Source organism: Coregonus lavaretus, assembly GCF_964263955.1.
Source record: "Coregonus lavaretus genome assembly, contig: HAP1_SCAFFOLD_442, whole genome shotgun sequence".
Classification (NCBI taxonomy): domain Eukaryota; kingdom Metazoa; phylum Chordata; class Actinopteri; order Salmoniformes; family Salmonidae; genus Coregonus; species Coregonus lavaretus.
The window spans coordinates 116,063-139,326 of record NW_028166911.1 but is presented as its reverse complement, the minus strand read 5'-3'; the positions used below and the strand labels follow the sequence as shown (position 1 = coordinate 139,326).

At 41.6% G+C, this 23,264-nt stretch overlaps 1 protein-coding gene across 1 annotated transcript; it reads right to left on the bottom strand.

The window, feature by feature from the left end:
• Positions 1 to 698: 698 nt before the first annotated feature.
• Positions 699 to 13,492, bottom strand: LOC311114096 (somatostatin receptor type 2-like). The gene is made up of 3 exons (XM_084189377.1): positions 12,955 to 13,492; positions 2,127 to 2,898; positions 699 to 1,258 (listed from the first exon to the last, which is right to left on the bottom strand). Exons 2-3 carry the CDS (start codon positions 2,835 to 2,837, stop codon positions 848 to 850), a joined length of 1,122 nt encoding a protein of 373 aa, XP_084045503.1. The 5' UTR covers positions 2,838 to 2,898; positions 12,955 to 13,492; the 3' UTR covers positions 699 to 847.
• Positions 13,493 to 23,264: the final 9,772 nt, after the last annotated feature.

Here is a 23,264-nt window from a genome sequence, read left to right as displayed (position 1 = left end):
GGCTACAGGACAACGTGACAAAGACAAAGATGGAGGTTCACCCTGCTAGTCTAAACGTATGTGAAGGGAATCCTTGATCTCCATGGTTAAGTCTCATCTGATGTCAATCAGTAACTGTAAGTAACGGTCTGGGACTTATTAATCAGGACACAACATGGCAAAATGTTCTGCAGCAGAAAACAAATGTTTCTTATTGGACAAGTTCAGGTAGCACTTCCCGGTTTCAGTCCCTTTCTTCCTTTTGGGGCCTAATGAACACAACCCTGTTCTGGTCCTCATGTGATCCTGTCACTGTCCACTCCTTCCCAGTGTCAATACACTCAGTACTCGTCTTCAGCTTTCCACCCAAACAGAGAGCAAAGTCACAGCTACAGTTAGTATTCTCTCCTTTATGACTATATTACAATTGATGGGTTTTACCACCAGGAAAACCCACTGTCATATCATTGTATGTCTTTTTAGAAAGTAAAGAGAGAGGTTGTAAACAGAAATATGAGACATGAAGAGGGTGATAACAGCCGTTGAGGAGCAGACACCATGAGGGCTTAGTTCCTTTGGCCTTTTTTCACCTCATCCACGGGGGAAGAGAATGCTTACAGAATATCACACTATGAGATCAACTACAATCACTCTCCCTACATGAGTTGTTCATAGGGCATGATAACAGGTCAGGATGATCAATTCCATCTGCAGAAACATGTGTGTTTGTTTCTGTGCGTTTGTGTGTATGCATGTGTTTTGTTTGTGTTTTTGTTTGTGTGTGATGAGCTTGTGAGGGAGCTTTGATGTGAAATCAAAGATGTCTGTATAGATCACACATAAGGGGATGCGTTAGTGTAAACAAACATCAAATGCTGGTCTGCAGGTCTCCATTGAGCAGCGTGCTTTGAGTCTCCGTGGGGTCATTCATCATACGAGACTTGTCCTGCTTGCTGTCGCTGCGCTCAATCACATCCAGCCCGCCCACCTTCTTCCGACACAGAACGTTCTGGAAGCTCTTCTTGAAGTTCTCTGACAGGAACGCGTAAAGGATGGGGTTGGCACACGAGTTGGCGTAACCCAGGACCACCACGAAGGCAAAGGTGCTCCTCAGGAAGGGCGTGGTGGAGATGGTTCCTGTCACCGAAGTCACATTGAAGACATAGAAGGGCAGCCAGCAGAAGACGAACACGGCAACCACGATGGACACCATGCGGGTCACCTTCCTCTCCGAGCGCTTCCTCTTAGTGGACCCGACACGGATCCCTGAGGACTTCACCTAAAAAATAATAGATTTTATTTGTATAGCTTTAAAAAATAGGTAAATATTAGGGGACCCGACACGGATCCCTGAGAACTTCACTTTGATAGTAGTAATAATTAAAGATTTGATCTGTATAGCCCACTTTAAAATATAGGTAAATATAGCTACATCTCAAGGCACTTCACCACACAGGCAAAAACAAAAGAAGAAAACAATAGATTAAAGTAGACACACCCTGCTACCATGACAACATACAATAGGGCACAACAATTTAGTCATCTTAAAATGAAAATAAAAGTATAGAAAGACGGCAGTAGTCTTGGAGTTGTCAGTCTCATCTATGTAGGTCAGCCTCTGTCTCAGCAGGAGTTGTATCAGTAGCATGTTGACACTGAGGCTGTCCTAATATGGACACCGTAGTGGTGGCAGAACGGTGTAAAACAAGTATGACCTTGATGGTGATGGTGAGGTAACAGGAAGATGACCATGAGACTGACCTTGATGGTGATGGTGAGGTAACAGGAAGATGACCATGAGACTGACCTTGATGGTGAGGTAACAGGCAGATGACCATGAGACTGACCTTGATGGTGATGGTGAGGTAACAGGCAGATGACCATGAGACTGACCTTGATGGTGAGGTAACAGGCAGATGACCATGAGACTGACCTTGATGGTAATGGTGAGGTAACAGGCAGATGACCATGAGACTGACCTTGATGGTGAGGTAACAGGCAGATGTCCATGAGACTGACCTTGATGATGAGGTAACAGGCAGATGACCATGAGACTGACCTTGATGATGATGAGAAGGTAACACAGGCAGATGACCATGAGACTGACCGTGATGGTGATGTAACAGGCAGATGACCATGAGACTGACCTTGATGATGATGAGAAGGTAACACAGGCAGATGACCATGAGCGGGAGGAAGAAACCCAGGACGAAGGTGTAGAACATGAAGGCGGTGTAGTAGGCCTCCTCGGGCTCTGGCCACACGATGGTACAGAAGCAACTATTGTGCTTGGTGATTAAACCGCTGTAGATAATGATGGGCAGGTTGACCAGGAGCGACACCCCCCACACCGCCAGGTTGATGGTCTTGGCCATACGTGGTTTACGCCACTTGGTGGACCGGATGGGGTGCACCACGGCCAGGTAGCGGTCGATGCTCATGACCATAAGGCAGAAGATGGAGGTGAACTGGTTGAGTGAGTCCACTGTCATGACCACGCGGCACAGCACCGCACCAAACGGCCAGTGGACCAGCGCCAGCTGAATGGCGATGAACGGTAACCCCAACATGAACAGAACATCTGCAACCGCCAAATTCATGATGTAAATATTCGTGACCGTCTTCATCTTGGCGTAGCGCAGGATGACGTAGATCACCAGGGCATTGCCGCAGAGACCGATACCACACACCAGGAAGTAGAGGAAGGTGATGACCATGGTGCTGGTCTGGTTGAACGTGTTGTCACCAGTATAGGTACCATTGGGTTCCGTTGACTCGTTGCCCAGAATAAAGCTGTCGTACATCAGGGGTTCTTCGGTTATGTTGGGGAGCGAGGAGGGGAACACCCAGGAGTCCATGGCGGCTCTGGTTCCTCAATGTCTCTCAGATATCCAAGGAGCTTTGACTATGACATCCCACCTGCATGGATGGAAGAAAAGAACAGAATCAATGTGGTGTCTCTCTGTCTCAGTCGCTCTCTCTAGGGAACAAACATTTTTGAAAGGCCTCCCAAAACATAACAGCACACAGTTATGGAATATGAATGTACATTTACTCTCTGTCCCCCTCCCCCCTCAGATTTAGAGTTTCATTAGGAACAATCTTCATTTTTTTGGTCCCTAATGAACCTCAAAGATCATTGCAGTTCTTGTTTTTCTAAGTTGAGGTGCCTTGGGGTAAATTGTTTTGGATTTTCAAGTCCCTCCGTTTAACACCCTTTTTGTCCAAGCTGCGTTTAAACACGTTTGATAATATTTGTTTATTATATTAGCAATAACTAGTGGTGGGAAAAGTACCCAATTGTCATACTTGACGATACCTTAATAGAATATGACTCAAGTAAAAGTGAAAGTCACCCAGTAAAATATTACTTGAGTAAAAGCCTAAAAGTATTTAGTTTTAAATATACTTCAGTTTCAAACGTAAATGTAATCTCTCAAATATACTTAAGTATCAAAAGTATGTCATTTTAAATTCCTTATATTATTAAACAGGCACCATTTTATTTTTTTCTTCTTCTGGAGAACCAGGGGCACACTCCAACACAGACATCATTTACAAACAAAGCATGTGTCTTTAGTGAGTCTGCCAGATCAGAGGCAGTAGGGATGACCAGGGATGTTCTCTTGATAAGTGAGTGAATTGGACATTTTTTCTGTCCTGCTAAGCATTCAAAATGTAATGAGTACTTTTGGGTGTCAGGGAAAATGTATGGAGTAAAAATGACATTATTTTCTTTAGGAATGTAGTTAAGTAAAAGTTGTCAAAAATATAAATAGTAAAGTACAGATAACAAAAAAACGACTTGAGTAGTGCTTTTAAGTAGTTTTACTTAAGTACTTTACACCACTGGCTATAACAACATGAAGACTATTATGACTGTCTACAAATGCTTATGTGTAAACTGTAGCATAACTAGAAGTGACTGTCTTTCCAGACAATGCAGGTAAGTCTGCCCCCCTCAGCTCTGAGGATGGCACATGCTGCTGACTTAATTTATTAGGATTTTAATAAGTGTGCCACGCTTGTGCTGTTGCAATAAAACCATGCTCATCCTAGACTACATTAATAATAACCTGGCTCAAACCAGGAAGAGATGGGATGGCTTTGTGGTCCTCTGTAGCTCAGCTGGTAGAGCACGGCGCTTGTAACGCCAAGGTAGTGGGTTCGATCCCCGGGACCACCCATACACAAAAAAAAATGTATGCACGCATGACTGTAAGTCGCTTTGGATAAAAGCGTCTGCTAAATGGCATATTATTATTATTATTATTATTTTGAAACCACACAGGCAGACCTGGTTTAAATACTATTTTAAATTATTTTAAATACTTTACCTGGGCTTGATTGAGCTTGCCTGGTGTAATGGAACCAATGAAATAGTCCCAGAACTGGAAACCCCACCCATCTGGCACTCCAGACGGACTCAAACACTCAAAGTATTCGAAAGAACACATACTATTTGAACCCAGGTCTGGCACACAGGGCAACTTGCTCTCCCCTACCTCCCATGCATTGGGTATATATTTACTAATGTCCTTATGTAACTTGGTAACCACTGGGTAACCTGTGTTGTAAGTCGCTCTGGATAAGAGCGTCTGCTAAATGACGTAAATGTAAAATGTAAATGTTGCAATCACACTCCAGACCATTGGTTCCTGGGGCCTCATTTGTAAACCCTGCATACATACAAAATATAACCCAAAATGTGCATGCGCCAGTTTTCACGCAAAAGTTGGCATTTTATAAAAGTTTTACATGATGTGAGAATGTGCTCACCCCAAAAACTTTAGACCATGCGTACTCACATCTGCTAGTGGTTTAAATATTATATTGCACGCTGGCAAGTAAGCATCGTGTGCAAATGGGGGATATGATGAAAAGCTTATTCATAAAAAAACACAGGAAAACATATTAACAAGAATGCAGCCATTTGCCATTGGTGAGAAGAGCGAAAATCAGTGTTTTATTTAAATCTAAAATAATTAGACATAGGAATCTTGTTCCTATTATTTTATTTTCAAAACCATTGCCGAATAAATTCCTCACCTTTTCTGTCCGTGATGGGTTCATATTCCCGAAGGAGCCATAGCCTATAACAAATTACCATGCGCATCTCTCATTTAATTGGACCTAGTAGCCTAGTAAATACATGGATGTGCTATATGTAGGCTATTTCAAGTTTTGTAATATCAGCGAGGTTTATAATACCGGTATACAGTCGAATTTAACAGTTGAACAGTTTATGTTTTACATTGAAGTAGGCCTATGTATGCTACTGTAAGTTAAAAAATATATATATATCCTGCCCTAGACAATGTTTCAGAATTTGCAGGCAGTCCATCATATTTAGGTTGGGGGGAAAGTCGATGCTAAACATTGTTGAATCCAAACACTCTGCTGATAGTTCACAACTATTTGCCATTGTTTTCTTCCAGAAACGGACACAGTCATTTTCCAGATATAGCATAAATTAGGCCTACTGCTAAAGATTAAAGTGTTTTGCCAACACAGTAAATAGACCAGTAGCTTTATATAACATCGGTATGGGTAGGATACAGTATTGATGTGTGATAGGAGCGTGACATCGTTGCATATTTAATCTCAGAGCCTATATTGATAAACTAAATATTGAACAACAATTCGTCATCTGCATGCTGTGGCCTAATGCCAATAGTTCCAAATTATACAGCAAATAAAGGATGTTATTGTCTCTATAAAAGGTGAATGGAGGGCGTCTTCCAGGCAGAGTTTTAATGCTCCTTCACACGTGCACAGTTTTATGACAGGTCTGATTCATAACTGGAAACATGCTATGTATGGCTTGCGCCAAGTTTATAAATCTCAATATTTCTGTAAGTGCACAAACTTTTCAGAAATGGCGCACGCAGAAATTGAGTGTGAAATTTACGTAACGTTATAAATGAGGCCCCTGGTCCTAGAGGTGTCTGTTGAGAGAGAGACTCTTGGTTGGCTGGTTCAGCCACAGCCTCTGTCTACAGTCAGCCTGTGGTAATCAGTACTGGGTAAGCCCCATGATCTTCGAAAATCGATGGTGATAGACCCATATCCTGTCCATAAATGCATAGGCATCATGCTCCATTAACGCCCATTAACCGAGGGCACATGTCCCCTGATTTGTATCCCATTTGTGATAAAACATACAGTGCCTTCAGAAAGTATGTTTGGTCACTGGCCTACACACAATACCCCATAATGTCAAAGTGGAATTTGTTTCGATCTTTTTTTTAAAATTACTATTACAAATGAAAGCTCAAATGTCTTGAGTCAATAAGTATTCAACCCCTTTGTTATGGCAAGCCTAAATAAGTTCAGGAGTAAACATTTGCTTAACAAGTCACATAATAAGTTGCATGGACTCACTATGTGTGCAATACATTGTTTAATATGATTTTTTAATCACTACCTCATCTCTGTACCCCCATACAATTATCTGCAAGGTCCCTCAGTCGAACAGTGGATTTCAAACACAGATTCAACCACAAAGCCAAGGGAAGTTTTCCAATGCCTCGCAAAGAAGGGCACCTATTGATAGATGGGTGGGGGGAAAAAAGCAGACATTGAATATTCCTTTGAGGATAGTGAAGTTACTAATTACACTTTGGATGGTGTATCAATACACCCAGTCAATACAAAGATACAAACAAAGCCTTCCTAACTCAGTTGCCAGAGAGGAAGAAAACTGCTCAGGGATTTCAGCATCAGGCCAATGGTGATTTTAAAACAGTTACAGAGTTTAATGGCTATGATAGGAGAAAACTGAGGATGGATCACCAACATTGTAGTTACCAACATAACACATCACTGAGTAAAACTTCACATTTTCAAGCATGGTGGTGGCTGCATCATGTTGTGGGTATGCTTGTCATCGGCAAGGACAAGATTTCTTTAGGATAAAAAGAAACAGAATAGAGCTAACCACAGGCAAAAAATCCTAGTGGAAAACCTATAGGCCAAATACACACTGGAGATGCTTATCAAGATGACATTGAATGTTCCTGAGTGGCCTAGTTACAGTTTTGACTTAAATTGGCTTTAAAATCTATGGCAAGACTTGAAAATGGCTGTCTAGCAATGATCAACAACCAACTTCACAGAGCTTTAAGAATTTAAAAAAGAATAATATGTAAATATTGAACAATCCAGGTGTGCAAAGCTCTTAGAGACTTACCCAGAAAGACTCACAGCTGTAATCGCTGCCAAAGGTGATTCTAACATGGATTGAATACTTATCTAATCAAGATATACAGTACCAGTCAAAGGTTTGGACATACCTACTCATTCAAGGGTTTTTCTTAATTTTTTGCTATTTTCTACATTGTAGAATAATAGTGAAGACTTCAAAACCATGAAATAACACATATGGAATCATGTAGTAACCAAAAAAGTGTTTAAAAAATCAAAATATATATTATATTTGAGATTCTGCAAATAGCCACCCTTTGCCTTGATGACAGCTTTGCACACACTTGGCAGTCTCTCAACCAGCTTCACCTGAAATGCTTTTCTAACAGTTTCTACATATGCTTTTCCTTCACTCTGCTGTCCGACTCATCCCAAACCATCTCAATTTGGTTGAGGTCGGGGGATTGTGGAGGCCAGGTCATCTGATGCAGCACTCCATCACTCTCCTTCTTGGTAAAATAGCCCTTACACAGCCTGGAGGTGTGTTGGGTCATTGTCCTGTTGAAAAACAAATGATTGTCCCACTATGCCCAAACCAGATGGGATAGCGTAACGCTGCAGAATGCTGTGGTAGCCATTCTGGTTAAGGGTAATCATCACCAAAGCACCCCCTCACCATAACACCTCATCCTCCATGCTTTACGGTGGGAACTACACATGCGGAGATCATCCGTTCACCCACACCGCGTCTCACAATGACAATAATAATAATAATAATAATAATAAGCCATTTAGCAGACGCTTTTATCCAAAGCGACTTACAGTCATGCGTGCATACATTTTTTTTTTGTATATGGGTGGTCCCGGGGATCGAACCCACTACCTTGGCGTTACAAGCGCCGTGCTCTACCAGCTGAGCTACAGAGGACCACAATGCGGTTGGAACCAAAAATCTCAAATTTGGACTCCAGACTAAAGGACAATTTTCCACCGGTCTAATGTCTATTGCTTATGTTTCTTGGCCCAAGTAGGTCTCTTCTTCTTATTGGTGTCCTGTAGTAGTGGTTTCTTTGCAGCAATTCGACCATGAAGGCCTGATTCACACAGTCCCCTCTGAACAGTTGATGTTGAGATGTCTATGTGACTTGAATTCTGTGAAGCATTTATTTGGGCTGCAATTTCTGAGGCTGGTAACTCTAATGAACATTTCCTCTGCAGCAGAGGTAACTCTGGGTCTTCCATTCCTGTGGCGGTCCTCATGAGAGCCAGTTTCATCATAGTGCTTGATGGTTTTTACGACTGCACTTGAAGAAACTTTCAAAGTTCTTGAAATGTTCCGTATTGACTGTCCTTCATGTCTTAAAGTAATGATGGACTGTCGTTTCTCTTTGCTTATTTGAGCTGTTCTTGCCATAATATGGATTTGGTCTTTTACCAAATAGGGCTATCTTCTGTATAACCCCCCCCCCCCCCCCCCCCCTTACCTTGTCACAGCACAACTGATTGGCTCAAACGCATTAAGAAGGAAAGAAATTCCACAAATTTACTTTTAACAAGGCACACCTGTTAATTGAAATGCATTCCAGGTGACTACCTCATGAAGCTGGTTGAGAGAATGCCAAGAGTGTGCAAAGCTGTCATCAAGGCAAAGGGTGGCTATTTGAAGAATCTAAAATCTAAAATATATTTTGATTTGTTTAACACTTTTTTGGTTACCTCATGATTCCATATGTGTTATTTCATAGTTTTGATGTCTTCGCTATTATTCTACAATGTAAGAAATAGTAAAAATAAAGAAAAACCCTTGAATGAGTAGGTGTGTCCAAACTTTTGACTGGTAGTGTATGTTAGTGTTTTATTTTTCATATATGTTTTTTATTTATTTTTATTTTTACAAATTGTAGAAATGTTCTTCCACTTTGACATTACAGAATATTTTGTGTAGATCATTGACCAAAAATGACAATTAAATCCATTCTAATCCCACTTTGTAACACAACAAAATCAAGGAGTTTGAATACTTTCCGAAGGCACTGTACATGACATCTCTGCAGGAGGGTCCAGCTGTTTATGCACTCAGTCTTTGGTTTCACAGCATGTTGGGTACTTTTTTCACTATTCAGCCATAAAAGCCCTTATCAAATGTAATCACATAGCAGATTAAAAGATGTAACAGTAGGGTCCTGGTGTGTGTTTTGAGAGCTCCGCTGGGAATTCTCTCTCCTTTTAAATACAATATAGAACAGCTTAAGTTCTGCCTTTTATCTGAAGTCAAAGTATAGGTTTCCTTCTAGCTTATGCTGTCATGTCTACTGGACTAGCACACTGCAACACACACACACACACACACACACACCCATACACACACGTATGCACATACACATTCGCATGTATGCACTCACACACACACTGAGCTACACACACCATAGGGAAATCATTCAGTCAACTCCCCAGTCACAGCCCCCTTCCTGAGAACTGCTTGTCCTTCACTTGATACTAGACTATATTCTTCCCTCAGTAAATAACAACCCAAAGGTTACTCCTCTCCACTGTTATAGAAAACATGTATTTATTAGGGGGTGGGAATTAATGCAAATTAGTATGTAAATTATTCCTGCCTAAGTAATTGAAAGAAAGAAAGGACCGCGGCACCTCAATCAGTGAGCCGTGACAGATTCAAATTGGAGTGTAGGTCGGTGTCAGCACACAGTGAGAGGAATGCCCCCTGCCAACCTGAGATAATATCAATATCATAACATGTTTCATTATGCCAATTTGTCATTGCACCTCCTGCACAATGAAAGCTGCCAGTTGTTTGAGATATGGGTATTGTTGTGCTAAATAAGCAACACCAGATACGAGGGAGGGGTGTGTGGGATGTTGAAAACAAAACAGTCAAACAGATGATGACATTGCCTATGCCATGTGTCCATGTGTGCTTCCCAAATAACACCTTATTCCCTTTATGGTGCACTACTTTTGACCTGGGCCCATAAGGTGTCCACTGCCCATAGGGTGTTATTTGGGGCGCAGACCATTGGCTAGATTCTATCAGATCCACACTAGCTGACACCCACATAGCGGTTGTTTGGCGGTGTCAGTAGTGGAACTGAATTAGAGCTGTCAAATACACAAGCGGCTCCCGGCATTATACCGAAAGCATTATACCTAAAACGACAGTCGCATTACGAGAAATCCAGCCTCGTTCGAACACCTCGATTAGGCTGATAGAAATCCTCATTATGTTGTTTAATGAAAAGCTAGCTCGTCACCTACCGTGCCAGGGATAAAGAGAGTAGCCTAACAACTGAAACGGTTTATATCAATGCACCAAATTCACAACACTGCTATACACTGAGTGTACAAAACATTAGGAACACCTGTTCTTTCCATGACATAGACTGACCAGGTGAATCCAGGTGAAAGCTATGATCCCTTATTGATGTCACTTGTTAAATCCACTTCAGTCAGTGTAGCTGAAGGGGAGGAGGCAGGTTAAATAAGGATGTTTAAGCCTTGAGACAATTGAGACATGGGTGAATGGGCAAGACAAAATATTTAAGTGCCTTTGAATGGGGTATGGTAGTAGGTGCCAGGCGCACTGGTTTGAGTGTGTCAAGAACTGCAACTGCAACGATGCTGGGTTTTCATGCTCAACAATTTCCTGTGTGTATCAAGAATGGTCCACCACCCAAAGGACATCCAGCCAACTGACACAACTGTGGGAAGCATTGGAGTCAACATGGGCCAGCATCCCTGTAGAATGCTTTCGACACCTTGTAGAGTCCATGCCCCGCTGAATTGAGGCTGTTCTGAGGGCAAAAGGGGGGTGCAACTCAATATTAGGAAGGTGTTCCTAATGTTTTGTACACTCAGTGTAATTACCTAATCATATTCTGCATTCCAAATTGCACCCTATTACCTACATAGTGTAATACTTTTGACCAGGGCCCATGGGGAATAGGGTGCCATTTGAGATTAACAGATGCATGATGTAACATGTTTGCTCCATGCTTACATGTACAATTTTGGACTCGTTGAAATGGAATCGTTGGGTTGACGTTGGCTACTGAACTATTAATAGATGCACTGTACAGTATGTATTGAATGCAACATTGAGCAATCGGTCAACAAGTGGTTCAGTCTCAGTAGTCTGGATCTAAGCCTAGTGTTAGAATTGAAATATAATATAATTAAATAAAATACATTTAAATAGAATTAAATATAATATAATATAGAGAAGAAAAGACTAGAAGACCTCCCGTGGGCTGTTAAGGAACCTGATTCATTGTAATGCCAGATTACTCCCCTCTGTCTTTTCAGGCACTGCCTCAATAGAATACACAACCTGTGGGCTGATCAGGCACCTGATAGAAAAACGGGCTGAAATACGGAATGCTAATACAGCTGTCTGTGTCTGTCTAGAGGTCATTGGCGCGGAAAACTGTGAGGACCCAGTCGATACAATGTTGCAAGTTCGCTAGCGAAACCTCATGACAGACAGAGAGAGAGAGACAGGCGGGGTAGAGAAATGAATGCGATTGAATTAACCTGAACCGAACTGTTACTGTTTAAACCATGACGGGGTGTTCGTTTCATTTGGAATTAGCTTTTATTTTCATATTTACCACTATAGCAGTAAAAAATTGCATTTTAAACAAATAGGAGAATGATTCAATTAGAGTCCCCCCGCCAAAGTTGGACATTTGTTTCATTTAGGGGAGCTCATGTCTCATTCAAGGACATAAGGAGGTATGAGATTTTGGGTAAGGCCCTGCGATAGACTAGCGTCCTGTCCAGGGGGTTACTCAAGCTGCCTCATGCTACAGAAACAGGAGATAGGCTCTTGCTACAAGACGTTCCGGGCCAGCTCGCACAAATCAAGACTGGTTTAATGCTTTACAGTGTGTTGATTTAGAATAGAATAACATAGAATAGACCACCCGTGGGCTGATCCTGCACCTGATAGATTGCAATCTTGTTCCGCAAAATTACCCCTGTGTCTCTTCAGGCTCAATGCTTTACATTGCTTTGGTTTAGAATATAATAGAATAGGTCTCTGTTCAGGCACCTGATAGGTTGTCTACCTTGTTCTGCCAGTTTACAGACCTTTCTCTTCACTGGCTGGGTCAATGCTTTACAGTGCTTTGATTTAGAATAGACCACAAGTGCTGTTCAGGCACTACCCGACAGATTGCTACCTTGTTCAGACACACAGTGACTCTGTCACAAACCTTTGGCCCACTGATTTAAAGGGCTGTGTGGGAAATCTGGAGTTGAAGATAAGGAGCTACTCATCTGTTTGTTCATGCAGCAACAGACCATGTGAGCCAATGATCCATAAATTCAAATTCACGTTTCAGATGTGATCACAGAGAGGGGTCAGGGATTGAAACCATCAATACTTAAATATGCGCAAATTCTTTTCATGGCAACCAAGTTAAAAATGTCATTCGATCAGGAAATTGAAGTGCGTTGTTATCATGCATGAAAGAGTTAATGCAATGATAGTCGTCTGATAAAATAGTGTCATAAATCACTCAGTCTATGAATGTGACAAGACATTAGAAAAAACTAAGTAGACTATAGTGATAGTGTGATTTGAAGCTTAAATATTAAATACATCTTTCAATAACATCAACACGCATGATTTCCATTGTGTTTTTCTTTACCATGATTACTGAATAAAAATTATAGCCTCGAATATTTTTTCATACACCTAAACTGACAGAAAATGTCAGTTTGAAAATTAATGGCATGTGTCAATGAATTTTAAGACCCGATATAACATGACATTTTGATAATGACACATTTCTATATTTTCCTTACCTTTAAAATCGATAAAATATCATCCAATGTAAAACTTTATTCCGTTTGTCTGAGTTCACTGGGTCTTCATTTCCCACCATGAAACCTTCTCAAACAACTCTCCAATACGTTCAGCCGAAACGAGGTTTGACAGCTCTCTGCCGTTTGAATTCACCTTTGAAAATAACCAACCTTTGATAATTTGCCATCATGCTGAAATAAGTTGTAAAAAAAGAGCGAGACCATTGAAAATAAGTCTACGCAAGAAAATAAATAACTGTAGGTGCCACGACTATGTGGCTCTGGCTACATGGTAAAGTGCGCACAGAGAATGCCTTGAGTGAAAAGGGCTGGATTGAGCAGAGATGCCGAGCGCGCGCAGCTTTTATTAGCTACTCACAGTTTGTAATGACAGACACCGGGTAGAGACCTCATACAGAGCTGTTGCTACTGCTTGCTACTGTTCTCCAGCCCAACACACAGATGGATTTAATGGTCCGTTATTTCCCTGTTCCTTCTCCGTTTCCTCCCATAAAAAAAAGAAAATGCATGCGGTAACCTCGTTGTCACCAGGCTATTACGTTAGGACTGAGCGAGCAGTCCTGAGCCAGCAGTCTTGTAGTGACGAGAAGATAAAGGTGGTTAAGTGCTGAGGCCTTGTTTACCTCCGGTCTACATTTGAGTTGTGAGATTAAAAATAATGACTGGAAACTGTCATAATTGATTGATTATAGGTCAAGAGATCATCAAGTAAATCTATTGACCAAATCTATTGAAAATGTTTTTTATTTTTATTTTAGCTTTATTTAACTAGGCAAGTCAGTTAAGAACACATTCTTATTTACAATGATGGCCTACACCGGCCAAACCCGGACGACGACCTATGGGACTCCCAATCACGGCAGGTTGTGATACAGGGGGTCCAGTATGAAAATGTATGCACTCACTAACTGTAAGTCCCTCTGGATAAGAGCGTCTGCTAAATGACTAAAATATAAATGTAATACAGCCTGGAATCGAACTAGGGTGTCTGTAGTGACGTCTCAAGCACTGAGATGCAGTGCCTTAGACCGCTGCGCCACTCGGGAGCAAATAATGTTAGCATAATTATTAGAGGTAAATTATGCCAGATACCTCTTGTATTTTTGTGTACAGCCTATATCAAACATACTGTTAATTGGACCCGGATTGTGAAAGTAGCCAACCAGTGAGGTAGGGGAGAGGACATGAGACACCGTACCAGCTACACACATAGCTTTGAGTGGACGAGACCCAAGTGATTCACACAGTGACCCTTTCCCCTTCTGGTCATCGACAGCTTCCAAACACAAAGAAAGACTAAACAACATGCCCCAGACAGACAAGTATTATCTTTGGCATAAAAAGAACAGCAAACACTGTTCTGCATGCCTTCATGCTGACCTGCAGCACTCTCATAGACTATTGTGCAGACCTGGGTTCAAATACTATTCGAAATCATTAAAAATACTTTAGGGCTTGATTAAGCTTGCCTGACACAATGGAACCAATACAAAGTCCCCCAAAATGCAAAAAAAAGAAGAGAAAAGCTAAGTGTTCAAAATATTTCTAATAGTATTTGAACCCTGGTATGAAACTGTGTGGAACAAGAATGATTGTGTAACAGATTAAACTACCATGTCATTTCCTCTAATACTTCTTAGACCAGGGTGAAGAGTCAAATGTGGGTCCTAAATGGCACCCTATTCCCATAGCCACGGGAAGTAGGGGTACTGAGGGTGCTGCAGCACCCCTGAAATATCCTAATATAGAAAACATTTTAATGATTTTTTTTTTCCTTCTCACAAAAGTAGTGCACTGAGCCTTTACTCGTCCTGTATAAGCTGACCGATATAGCTGTCTGTAGAGTTCTTACTTGCTCTTAGTGTTCTTACTTGCGTATTCCGTGCTGCTGGCACTCTTTGGACATGATCCTTTCCATCCTACAGTGTAAGCCAGTAAGCGGACCTTCGATGGCAGGGGGATTGTATCTGTGACACAGCAGATAAAAGATAATAAAACAAGGCCATGGCTGTGTGCGTCAAACCAATACCTTAATCTGCCACTTCTCCCCTTAACACTCACATTGGATAACCACAGACTTGTAACTTTCTGTTTTCCTTGAAATCCCCACCGTTCCTCCTTCCATTTCATTCCTACCCACTGGGCACACACTGGTTGAATCGACGTTGTTTTCACGTCATTTCAATGAAATTACGTTTCACCAACATGGAATAGACGTTGAATTGACATCTGTGCCCAGTGGGTAATCACTTGAACCACTTGGAGAATTGTCTAATTGCCTTCTAAAATAAATAGCGTATACCTGAAATGAAATCCAATTTTCTGTCTGTTTCACATTTGGAGATAGTGTTTCCTATTGTGATTGATATTCAGTGGGGTTGTAAGTCAGTCAGTACAAGGGCATCTGCTGAATGACTTGGCCACAGGCTGACTCTGATTGCATCCCAAATGGCACCTTATTCCCTATTTAGTGCACTCCTTTTGACCAGGGCCTATAGGGAATAGTGTGCCATTCGGGATGCAGCCTCTGTCTCTCTCTGCCCATGTTGATCTGATTGATTTCACTTTTGCCATCTGGCCCTACAGCAGAGCTCTTTGTATTCACTGGATCACAAGATGAGGAGTGTCTGAGTGAAAATATGTAGTACGAAGTAGTGCTGTTCTTAATGGAAGATAGGGAAAACCCATAACACACACACACACACACACACACACACACAAACTAATACACACACAGACACACTGGTCAGCATAGTCTCATCTCCAATCAAGCTGCTGAATAAACGTGGTATTGTTTGATGTTCCTAATGACACACTCCACTCAGCATATGAAAGGTTGAGGTCCACGACCTGTGTGGTATTGTACTATTTCAGTCTCTTCCAGGTACTGTATAACACACCCTGCTGTCACGGATGCCGCCGAGGCTGCTCCTCCTCCTTGCTCGGGCAGGCTTCGGCGTTCGTCGTCCCCGGAGTACTAGCTACTACCGCTTGATGTTTTCGATGTTTGTTTTGTCATGTCTAGTTGGTGCACCTGTTTCGTATTCTGTATTGATTATGTTACCTGGACTTGTCCAATAAGAAAGGTTATTTTTCATTTTCCATTGCAAACAACAACAAAAAACAGTTGCGTGCCCTATCGATCGATTCTCCCTCACAAGTACACACTGACTGACTGCATCTCAGTAGTCTAAAGTGTCTTCCTCTGCTCATCTCTTCTCCCTTTCTCTGCACTGACTTGAAAGAACTGAAAAGGAGTACGCAAATCCCCTGACAGCCCTTGTACTGTCTTCACTCAGACACAGATAGAGGTCAACGGGTGCCTGAGCACCTGCCCTTTCGCCCTCCTATGAGAAAAGTGCCCTTTCAGATTGGTGGCGTTTTTTTATTATTATATTTTTATTTAACTTTTAATCTATTCTCTCTCTCTTGTTATTTAAATGAATCTGCCATCAAACTAGCTCATAAAAAAAAAGTAAAATTCCTGCTCCCCAGCTTCTCTGCCACCACACGAGTGCATGCACTGCACTCCTCCTGCAGGCAGAAGCTACCGGCATAGAATGGAATTGTAGAAGTGGCTCCCTTTTGAGTTGCATGTGTCAACTCACTGTCAGGAACAGGAAAGGCTTCAATTCCACTGTTTGTTAGGAGGCCTAAGAGGCAGATGTCATCAGCAGAATAAACTCCAATCACAGGTAAAGACTAGTTATATTTTTAAACAGCATAGATAACTAGCTAGCTAACTATCTGATTTACATCATCTACATTCACTATGATCAGATGATAGCCTACCCCTCTGCCCTCTCTTTGAGCAGTAGGCTATAAGCTCGCTTACAGTGGGATGAGTGTGATTTAGCAGAAAATAAAGGCCTATTCTAAAAAATACACATGTTGATATTTGGCTACAGGAGCATTAGACAATTCAAAGAGGACAGTCTCTGACTAGGGTGGCTGGAGTCTTTGACAATTTTTAGGGCCTTCCTCTGATACCGCCTGGTATAAAGGTCCTGGATGGCAGGAAGCTTGGCCCCAGTGATGTACTAGGCCGTACGCACTACCCTCTGTAGTGCCTTGCGGTCGGAGGCCAAACAGTTGCCATACCAGGCAGTGATGCAACCAGTTAGGATGCTCTCGATGGTGCAGCTGTAGAACCTTTAGAGGATCTGAGGACCCATGCCAATGAACGTCAGAAATGTAAGTTAACCTTTTTTTTGACACGGCCCTGCCCTCATTATTTCAGACCAGTACAGATGAATGAGAGGAGACAAGTAGAGGTAGCTATTCTAGACTATTAAGATGCACCTAGATTCTTCTTGATGATGTTTGAAATAAATAGGGCTATTCATTAGCCAAAGTGTTACCTCTGCAGAGCAAACGGATTAAAGAAATTGTAGATTGTAGAGTTTGACATTTAGAAGCAACTGAGGTGGTATGCTAAATAGTGTTTACTGAACCAAATGTACGTTAATATATGTGCCTCATGTGTATTGCTTTGAAGAGGTCTCTGTAGTACTAGAGTGCTGTAGTCTATCCATTTCTGCTTTCATGCAGCATACACAGCTGCAGCCAAGGGGTCCATAGAGTCGATACTAAACTCTGAGCCTGCCCTGGTCTATCAGAGTAAAGTGCTATGGAGATGAGAGGTACAGAGATATGGGGGAAAGGAAAGGAGAGAGAGGGAGATGGGGGACAGAAAGAGGGGAGAAGTAGGTAGGGAGAGAGTGAGAGAACATACTCTTTTCCATCCAGCTGCTACCTCCAGTGTTCCTCTATCCAACCCTTAATTGCCCAGGGGGAGGCCCTCTTCAGTCGGTTATATTTTTACTCCTCTCCCGTTGCTCTGGGCCTGAGGGCTTTATTACAGTCCTTGTAGAATCCACGACAACACAACTGCCCTTGGGACATAAAATCTAATCCAATTTTATTTCACATGCTAGACTAACAGTAAAATGTTTACTTAAGGGCCCTTCCCAACAATGCAGAGAAACAGAATTGGCCAGGAGCCTGCAAAACGGCAGCAATCCATTGCAGTGCCATTCTATAAACAACACAGAGTACGTGATATCTTTTGCACCAGGCTGTGTGAAGCTAGCGTCCAAGCCTAGCGTTAGTGCCCTAGCGTTAGCATCATAGCATTTGTGCCTTAGCACATAAACAACATAGAGTACATTTACATGATACTGTATCTTTAGCACCAATCTCTAGACTATTTTCGCACTAGAGTTAGCATCCTAGCATTAGCATCCTAGCGTTAGCTCGTCTATGGTTTGGTGGCTACTCCAAGCCATTATAACAGATGGTGTCTGGGTGGCACACTGCCACGAGTTGGCCCCTTGTTATGTGTTATTAGTGTATGGCTAATTAGACAATTTGCTGGCAGGAGGGACAGTATAGGCATTTGCAATCAGAGTAGACCACCCAGTGGTAGGCATGCAGCAGACTCCAGTAAAGGGTATAGAGTGAAGGAATTAACTGCTGAAAAGCTAATCCCTTTTACCACATTAACCGTGCATGGTGAGAGAGAGAGATGTTGAGTGGAAGATGTTGGATATTGTGTTATTTGATCAGCCAATCAGCAAACAGGCTGGGTTTAGAGCCCAAATGGGGGTATTTGCAGTAAAGAGGTGCTGGCTGTGAAGTGTTGGGCCATAGCTTTGATTTAATTACGAGGCTCATATATCACAGAGCCTCCAACCTTTCCCAATTATGCCAGCTCTCTCTCACTTTCTCCCTAGCCCAGCAGATTCTAAGAGCTTCAAAACCAAGCAAACTCAGCATGTGAAAATACTGAAAATCTGCTAAAATCATGTATGAATAATGTATAAACATTCATGTCAAAGTGAGACACGATAGTACACTGTTAGAAAAAAAGGTGCTATCTAGAACCTAAAAGAGTAATTCGGCTGTCCCCATAGGAGAACACTTTGAAGAACCGTTTTTGATTCCAGGTAGAACCCTTTTGGTTCCAGGTAGAACACTGTGGAAAGGGTTCTACATGGAACCCAAAAGGGTTCTAACTGGAACCGAAAAGGGTTCTCCTATGGGGACAGCCGAATAACCCTTTTGGAACCCTTTTTTCTAAGAGTGTACAACCATCAAATAGTCCTTTCAAAACCCTTCAGCCAGCTACTACCATGGCAACTAGTGACATTGTTTTGATATTCTCAGGTGGGGTGAGATGTGCGAGAGATGAGGGAACAGGGCTGATATTCTCAGGCGGCATGAGATGTGAGAGACGAGGCAACAGGGTTGATATTCTCAGGTGGTGTGAGATGTGAGAGAAGAGGGAACAGGGTTGATATTCTCAGGTGGTGTGAGATGTGAGAGACGAGGGAACAGGGTTGATATTCTCAGGCGGTGTGAGATGTGAAAGACGAGGGAACAGGGAAATAGCACTCGGAATATGAGGTCGTTGTTGAGTGATCTTGTAATCTGATTGTACTGTGTAGGCACACAGTCAGTGTTAGGGAAGCTACTCTGAAAATATAGTTTACCAAGCTACCAATTACTTCACACTGGAAGAAGTGAACTACACTAAAACTACTTTGTGATAAATTATAATAATATAATATAATAAATTAATATCATATCTAAATCTGAAATATCATAGACTACAGATTGCAAGAGCAGGTCACTCTGGAGTCAGATGTTAACAGAATGTTTAATTTAATTAAATACAAAAACGATGTTTCAATTGAAAATTAGGCAGGTCTGATGCCGAGAAAGGAAATTCTTGCCCACTTCACCCATATTTTATTTTTTTACACTGCACACAGTCTTCTTGGTTCTTTCCACAGTATTAAAGAGAAGATGTATGTCAGTTATAGGGACTTTATTTCAAAGATAGGAGAAAGTATATGTCAATTTATAGGCCTTTTCTTTTCACAGTATTAAGAAGCAGTTATTTAGAATGGTAATAAGGTGCCTATTGTAATCACTTCAGAGGTGTAGCTGATATAACTTTCCTAACTGTCGAGTCACACTCTATAACTCCCTTAAAGCCAAACAGAATCAACAATTCAACAATGCTGTGGTACTGTGTATAGACAAAACAAATGTTTTTCTTTCCACAGTATTAAAAAAGAAAATGTATGTCAGTTATATGCCTTTTCTTTTCACAGTATTGAGGGGAAAGTGTATGCCAGATATAGGCTTAAGGACTACTCCAAATCAACTAATCCAAAGATTATCTTCAGTGTTTCATTTCTGTTATCTGCTTTTGTATCTATTTTATAAACCTGGGAGAGAAATATCTTACACACTCTCATAGAAAGAGTCACAAAGTCAGTGTTTTATCTTCAGCCCTCACTCCAGCCATCACTCAAACTGTATAAATGTCCTTTTCATGCATGGCTATCCATGCCTGGTTTATAGGAGGGCTGCTCCGACTCCATCCAATTTCCAACACCCTTTGAACTCTTGACAGAGAAACTCATAAATGGGATAAGAGAATACAATTGGTCCAACTGACGTGAGATCCTGCTTGAGCGCTTTGATGTAATGTCACGTGTCAGGCACTTTAGACCTCAAATGCCGCTACGATCACAGTGTAATAGCTTGTCTTTACAGACCCACACCATGATAGGACTTAAAGATCAGTCTCTGATAGTCTGCCATTACTAGTCAACAAATAGCCTTCTTCAGGCAAGTCATCGTGGTACTGCCATTGTGTGCTGTAAGTTGAGGTGAAACTTAAGAGCTGAAAACTTCTTGCTTTTTCACCTTTAAAAATAAAATAATAAAAATTCAATTGAAATTAAAAAGTAGCTTTTCTGTGTTGAAATGGTGTGGGTGTACCCCAACAACAGAATGGTGTGGGCGTATACCGGTCATTAAAAATATTAACGCGAGTAGACCTCTGATTGGCCAGCTGATACACCTCTACACATATGATTGGCCAGCTCATCCTCCTCAGGAGTATGACATCATACCTAATGAGAAAATAGCAAGTATTTTTGAAACGGTCTGTTTGAGATACAAGTTTGAGGTGGGTTTTTTAAAGTTTTTATTTCTCCAATTTATGCTTTAGCCACACAAATACAAGTATAGGATGATTCAACAACATTATTTGGGTATGAGTTAACAGAACGTGAACTTCTAAAGAGATTTTTACTGGACAGTTACTTAAAAGAATAACTTGTCTTTGAGTCAGATGGCGTCGCTCCTTGGCCCTCTCTCATCTCTCTGGGGGGAGAATGTGAACTTTTGTTCTCTTACACTCCTTTCCATCAATGTCTCTTTTGGGCTGACTGCACCTGCACCACCTATTGGGGTAGGATCTTAATTTGAGCCAGTTTGCTACAGCAGGAAAATAATCCTGCAGCAACAGGAAATGGGAATTGTTATGTGGTTTATAATGAATGGACATTTTTGTAGGGGTTGATCAATTTTTCGTGAAGGAAAATCAAGTCTGAAATGTCAAAGTGGAAATGTCAAACTTCAGAAGCCTTTTTAAACCTCAAATACAGTTATTGATTAAAATCCTGGAAAGTTCTCCTGCAACAGGGTGATCAAGTTAAGATCCTACATCTGTATTGAGGTAGTGTTTTGGGAGCGGGGTAAGGAGTGAGTGGCAAAAAACTAGCATTTTAGGAGGGTGTTACTTGGCAGGTCTCAGGAGGGAAGAATCAATGACTCGATAATTAGTCTGGATATTAGCTAGTCAAATAATCCATAATGATAACCAAGGGACAGATCGTAACTGCATGCGTAACTCAAATCGTCCATTGACATTCACTGCATTGAATTTTTGTGAAACGTTGGCTGCATCTGAAATGGCACCCTATTTTGAAGTAGTGCACTATATAGGGAACAGGGTACCATTTCAGATGCAACCTTTGAGTTGAGCATGACCTGTTTGAAATACACTTAAATTGGGAAAAGCACAAAAGACCAGATTTAACATGCATATCCAGTATCGATCACATCAAACCAACCATATTAAATCAACGCCCCAAACTAACACGGTCATTACAATTCTGATGACATAGTTCCCATACATATCCAGAGAAAGCAAACTCAAGTGTCAACAACAGCTAATGTAGCACATGTGAAATCTCCTTCCTCAGCCTGAAGTGTCTCCACTTGCGCTGCCGAACAGCTAGCTTTTCCATGGCACGACTGATAAGACGCTTCAGGAGGGCGGTCGCTTGTGTTTGCAAGGCAGAGGTCCTGGTGTAATCCGAATCAAGACCAGCGTGATTTCCGTTACAGATGGTGCTGTGAACCGGATCTGCAGTTCTGATCAGGGGTTTCTGTGGAGTGAGTTTGGGGGTTGGGGGGAGGGGGGGGGGGGGGGGTTTAGGTAGCAGATGGGGATGTGTGAAACTCACTCCTCAGCCGTCACACTGACCCTAAACATTAGCCTGTTTTAGCCAATCAGGATGGGTCCATACTTACGAACTCTGAGTTAACGCTCTAGCTGTTCCAAAAGGTTTAAGCATAGTAGCTTGTAGCTTTTCCCAGAGGAAAACATGTAACACTTAGCTTAGTCACTTTGCTAACACAACCAGCTGACCAGCATGACACATATAATTATATTCCACTAATAGTAGGAGCGCACCAACCAATCAAAGTTCTTAAAATAGGTCAACTTGCCCAACTGAAAGAGAATGCTACTCTGTCACTAAAACCTCCATATTCAAGGTTTAGCTGATGAATATATTTGAATGCATGCTTGACTAAATTCCACGTTTTTGCTGATAAGTAACGGAAAAAGATGTAGGACGATTATACAAACTGTACATACGTTTATATTTGTCTTTCTCTGTGCATTGTAAAAAATAAATCTAAAAGGGACATTGTATTGTCAAAAAGAAGTAAACCTGAAGGCACTGCATTGCTGAAACGTTGGTTAGATTTACCCATTCAATTGTTGGGAGCATATATAGCAGGTCACCTCCAACAGGTCGATCGCGAGCTACTAATAACTCGCAGACCACCCATGAGTAGCTCGCCAAACACTTCTGAAAGTACATGCAATTTTCACGTGTTCCATCGCAAACTGTCATAAACAATTCTCACAAGTATCAGACACTGCAAGCTCCCAGCTACTGTCTATCCCACCTCTGGTTAGCCACTTTTGTCTTAAAAAGGCAAACCTAACACAACATCTGCCAATTAATTTCCAGCAAAATTGCCCCTTTCTGTCTGTGTGGTGCGGGCCTTTGTCTATCACTGTAGTGATGGGTTGTTTGCAAATGAACAGATCTTTTTGAACAGCTCGGGAAGCCGTTAATTTGGCTCCCTGATCTACATACATTTACTATAGCTTTTTGAGCTCCAGACAT